Below are 5,717 nucleotides of genomic sequence, written 5' to 3'. Positions count from 1 at the left end.
ATAAGGCAACTCTTGGTGGTAGAGAAATTAGGATGTTATTTTTCAGAGGCTAATAGCGTCACCAAAATACAACATAACAAGCATCCAGCATAGGTTAAGTAGCTCTTGCATGTCATCAAAATCATCTGTATTTCTGTATTTAAATTTTTTTTATGTTGTTTTAAATTTTGCTCTTGATTGTCCATAATGAACAATTGACAAAGGATAAACCTTGTACCTCATAGTAAACACAAACACATACACATGCACACACACACACACACACACACACACACACACACACACACACACACACAAACACACACACACTCAGATTCTTGACAAAGTATATATTGTATTCTGTGAATATACATGACAACATAGACCCCTGATGGGCAGAACAAGCACTGTATTTTCTGAAATGAAGTGCTGTTACCCCATCATTGCCTCATAATGAAAGTTAGGATGGTTGGGGGAGGCTTTTCACATCCCACATAATGGAGTAATAAGAATTTCCTTCCATTTCTTATTTAACACTTTTGAAGCAAACTGGTACAACTACCTATATCAAACATTAATAACTTAGAAACATAAAGATATATACAAGAAAGGAGAGCAGATACTTAAACACATTTTTTATAAATGCTGTGCTTTATATAAGTCAAATTATTTCTAAAAAATATTTTGTATAAGTTTCCCTTTTTGCATAGATGAGAAAGCTTTAGGTTGTGTGTATAATTAATTCAGTTAGTTGTATTTAAGTAGACTGAGTAAGAATCTAATAGAGGGTTCCTCAGTTTCATGTCATAAATAATTGCATCACCAACACATTACTCCATGCTTTAAAAGCCTTACTGCCTACAGAATGAAAGATTAGTTTGTTCATATAGTTAGTCAGTGTAAATACCATTTCAGTTCTTGGCTGAAAAGGAGACACTGGCCTAGTAGGACTAATACAGTCAAACAAAAAGTGTGTCCATATGTGGCGGTTTACAAAGAAAGTATATTATTTATTTTACTTTCAGTTCTAGCTTTTTTTCTGAGATGATATTATAGGAATCAAACATAGACATATAAATTAATATCAACACAAAACTAAATTACTGCATGAAATACACTTTAGGAATGTTGCTTAATGATATATTGATTAATTGACTGAGTGATTTTATTTTATTTTATTTGGTTTGCACTTGTTTACCTGAGTAAACGCTGATCAAGCATGGCCAATTGCTGGCCCATCTCAGGTTGTAATGAACATTATAACAGAGTACAATTACTACAAGACAAACACAAAATACAACACAAATGCAAGGTGACCAGTGATACTGCAATGAGTTCCAGTATGTTATACATAACTTCACTGTGATAGCAATGTGTTTTATCAAAAAGCTATGGTATAGACAAGGGTAAAGCATGTTGGATAGCCCACAAATAGAAACAAAGCAATAAGTACAGAAAAACAGAAAAGTATAGGGAGGCAAATTTTATTTGGAGGGATTAAATATGGAAGGGGTTTATAGGGGTTAAAGAATTATGTACATATTTACAAGACATGTATTGCATCATGTATTAGGGATATTGAGGTTTCAGTATAAATGGTAATGTATAAATGCAGTAGGAGATTTGATTAGCTATGTGACATATCCTGTCTTAGTACAATTATATTTAACTTTTTTTTACAGAAATTATATCACCCATAGAACTGCCTGCAGTTAACAAGAAGGGCATCAGAAGGAATTGAGAAATAATCGATCATCAACAGAAAAAATTATGACCACAGAGCCCAGCTCTGCCCATATTTATTACTATTCAAGTGCTTATTTGCATAAATGCATCTGTTTGCATAAACAACCTTACTTTCTACTTTGAGGATATTTAAAGAGCACTTTCCTGATACAAGTCATTTTCAGTATTCAGTTAGACAACAGACACAATGATTTCAGTGACTTACTTTGTCTGGATGGTCTTGTTGCATCTATGTGTTCAAGGTAAAAATGTCAAATGTTGGCTTAATTATTTCATATTTATCTTATGGTATTTATATGTAACTTTATGCAGTGACACTGTGTAACACATGCTGAGCTATGGAATGAAAATGATTAATATACTATATATTCATAACGGTATTGATCTGTGTATTTTGGAACTGCAGTATTTTATCTATTTTTTTTCTCCCCCAGATGCTGAAGGTGACATTGTGATGACACAGTCTCCTTCCTCTAAATCTGTGTTACCAGGAGAAACTGTCACTATTAGCTGTAAGGCCAGTTCAGACGTTCGCAGCAGGGTAGCCTGGTACCAGCAGAAACATGGACAGAGCCCTAAACTCCTAATCTATGGAGCTAGTAACAGAGAATCTGGTGTCCCAGATCGGTTCAGTGGCAGTGGATCTGGGACTGACTACACCCTTACAATCGGCAACGTTCAGACAGAGGACTCTGGAGATTATTCCTGTCAGCAGTACAGCAGCTACCCTCTCACAGTGATACAAGCCTTGACAAAAACTTCCTGTAATGACAGCAGCCCAGAACATATGTGGTTACAGACTATGCAGCTGGTACATGTTGTTATGGGCTAAAATAAGAAATGTTTCTTCTCCATATTTAAAAAGATTTGTTTTCTATGTCTTAAAGGAATACACTGTGACTTTGTTCAGGCACTAAAATACACTGCAGTTATTTTCTGCACCACAGCTAAAGGTAACCTGTCATTCTGAAACTGATACACTATGCTTAATCACTGTAGAATTTAACATTAACAGTGCAGCATATACACAACTAATACATGTACTGAGCCTAATAACATTTTGTGCAGATAATACCCTGAACCTTTCACATCTATGCCTTTCCCACAGATGGTGTTACTCTTGTCACTATCCATTTATTGCATGCCACTTTCAGTCATTCTTAAAAGCAATGCCTTGGGGACTCAGTAGGGATTCACCTTGTCAGTAAAAAGTAATAAAAGGACATTAATGCCACACTTTAGTATAATATTAGAGTTTAGCAATACTGAGAAGTGCTTTACAAAACATCTTACATCACAAAGGTTTTTAGTAAAGTTATCTTTGTACAGGTTCATAGCTGAATAATAGGCTAATTGCCTTGATGAGTTATTTTAAGCCCAGCCAATAACCCAAGATCAGAATCAAATCCTGTTGTACCTTTTCTCTATAGTACTAAGTAATAACATATTTATGTATGATGAAAATTATTTTTTACAAACCAAGGGGGTAGTGATGGGCACCCCATGTGCTAACTCGTATGCCAACTTAGTGTTGGCATATTGGGAAAGGATGTATGTGATGAATGGGACAGGCTTCAGTGAGTATATTAAATACTGTAGAAGATTTATGGATGACATCTTCCTTGTATAGAAAGGAACAAGAGAACAGTTAGATGATTTTGTTCAGTATATAAATGGAACAACAGAATTTATATCTTTTGAATGTAGTAGTTCCTATACAAAGTTACAATTCCTTGATGTACAACTGACTAGAAATGAAGATGGCATACATACAGATATGTTTAGGAAACAATGTTGGAGAAACAATTTATTACATCGTAGCAGCATGCACCCTCCCCTATATATCCTAATATAATGAAGGGCCAGGCTCTCAGGGTATCCAGACTTACTAGTCATGATGACTCTTATTCTAAGACACATAGGATGTTGATTGATAATTTTAAACAACATGGCTATAAGGTTAATGAGATAGAGAAGGAGATGAATGGTAATGAAACATTAAGGAGAAAAAGAGGGAAGCCATTTTTTCATAGGAATCATGATACAACAGCCAATGGTTGAAACAATGAGCAACAGAAATCAGCAAATAGTATTGGACTTAGAGTAACAATTCCTTTCACCAACAAGAATGTTAAGGTAAATGAAATAATAGATAAAAACTGGAGAATACTGAGTGTAGATGAGAATATTTCAACAATAGTAGGACCAAGATACACCTACAGGAATGCCAAATCCCTAAAGAGACTGTTATGTTATGAGGATGGCAGAGCCCAGAATATATTATGGTCTGATAGACAAGGGACATTTGCTTGCAGTGGCTGCAATCAATGCCCATATATGGCAGGTGACAACAGATTTGTTCATCCTGATACTGGACAAGAATACATCTTTAAACAATATGCTGATTGTAAGACGAGGGACCTGGTATACCTGGCACAATGCCAGGTATGTAGATTGTTCTATGTAGGTAAAACAAACAGGACCTTCAGGGAAAGAGTAAGGGAGCATATATATGTCATCAATAAAGAAGATGATAAAAATGCATTGGCGAGGCATGTGTTGACGCATGGTAGTATACATAATTTCAAGTTCAGAGTACTAGAGGTGACTAAAAAAACAGGTTGGTTAGGGAATATTAAGAACTATACAGAGAGGCAAGAAAATAAATGGATTATACGCCTTCAAGCTCACAAAATGAATGGTTTGAATGATAGGGTGACATTGAAACCATTCTTATTGGCTAGACCCTATGCACACTAGATATTTAATTCTATTAGATTCAAACAAAGGAACTGTTAAGATATTATAATAAACCCCTCTTCTTCCTTTTTTAACAAGAGGTTTAAAAGTAAAATTTCTTTATACAAGTTTCTTTTTACACACATATATATATATATATATATATATATATATATATATATATATATATTAAATTGATGCATTTTATATGTTTTATGTAAATGTGTATAACTTTGAATGTGATGTCATAACTGATTTTATTCAGTGATTGGCTACTGACATTTGAAGTTACAACTTAAGTTTGTCAGTTGATGTTAGATGTTTGAAGTCTGATGAAACATTTTTTAACGTGAAAGCGCTCACTGTTTTTATCTGGATCTATTAAATTGCTAGTGTGCTTGAATATCTGCTGTGATGTTGCTCCTTTGTGTGCTTTTTGAACCTGAAGTATCTCCAAGGAATCATACTGTTTAACCAATATGGAAGTGTATGTATCTTTAACAAATATGATACAGCTCCTCCTTTAGTTTTCAGACCTTCAGTTTGTGGTCTGAATCTGTAGAAGGAGGTGTAACCCAGTATGGCTGGGGTGCTCTTCACAGCTTTGAAGTAGGTCTCCGTGATTGCACAAATATCTGCGTCTTCCAAGGTGTGGACTGCTTCCAGTGAGTACAGTTTCATGTTAAGACTCCTAGCGTTTAGCAGTATAACCTTGAGGTTGCTTTTAGATGGAGTTTTTACATCAGGAATTTTGTCCTTGAGACACTGCCTAAAAAAAGGCACTATGGGGGTGGCAAGATCCTTAGCCAGTAGTTGAAATCCCACGAGTGACAGATGAAGACCATCTCTGGCAAAGCATTGTGGTTTGTTGACCATGTCATCCCAGGCTGACAGATACTGGATCCCCTTATAATGACACCAGAAACTAAGACAATTATTGAAGTCAATCATTTTCTGTTGGTAGTAAGGCATCATCCTAGGTGAAGGTAAAATGCTGCTTAAGGCTAGGGACCTACTGCCTGAGACACATAATCTGAGAGCTCAGTCATGTCTCTCTTCATATAGTCCAGAGAGGTATGTCTCAAGTCATTTACACCAACATGGACTATAACAGACTCATAATACCTATTGTGAGACTTGAGTGCATGTGTGATAGGGCAGATCCTAGCACATGGCAGACAGCTGACCATGACCTTTTCCTTATTCAGTCTGGTGAGAAGGACATATGTGTGTCTTACAATGGAATCATCCAT

General features: G+C 35.6%; 1 gene segment (V, D, J or C); it reads left to right on the top strand.

The window, feature by feature from the left end:
* Positions 1-1,900: 1,900 nt before the first annotated feature.
* On the top strand, positions 1,901-2,557 carry LOC122808317. The segment is given in 2 exon segments: positions 1,901-1,967; positions 2,160-2,557. Coding segments are annotated over 2 exon segments (453 nt in total).
* The last annotated feature ends 3,160 nt before the right edge of the window (positions 2,558-5,717 follow it).

Source organism: Protopterus annectens, chromosome 8.part0, assembly GCF_019279795.1.
Source record: "Protopterus annectens isolate FY-2018-M chromosome 8.part0, PAN1.0, whole genome shotgun sequence".
Taxonomy (NCBI): Eukaryota; Metazoa; Chordata; order Ceratodontiformes; family Protopteridae; genus Protopterus; species Protopterus annectens.
This window is presented reverse-complemented; position numbering and strand designations above follow the sequence as displayed.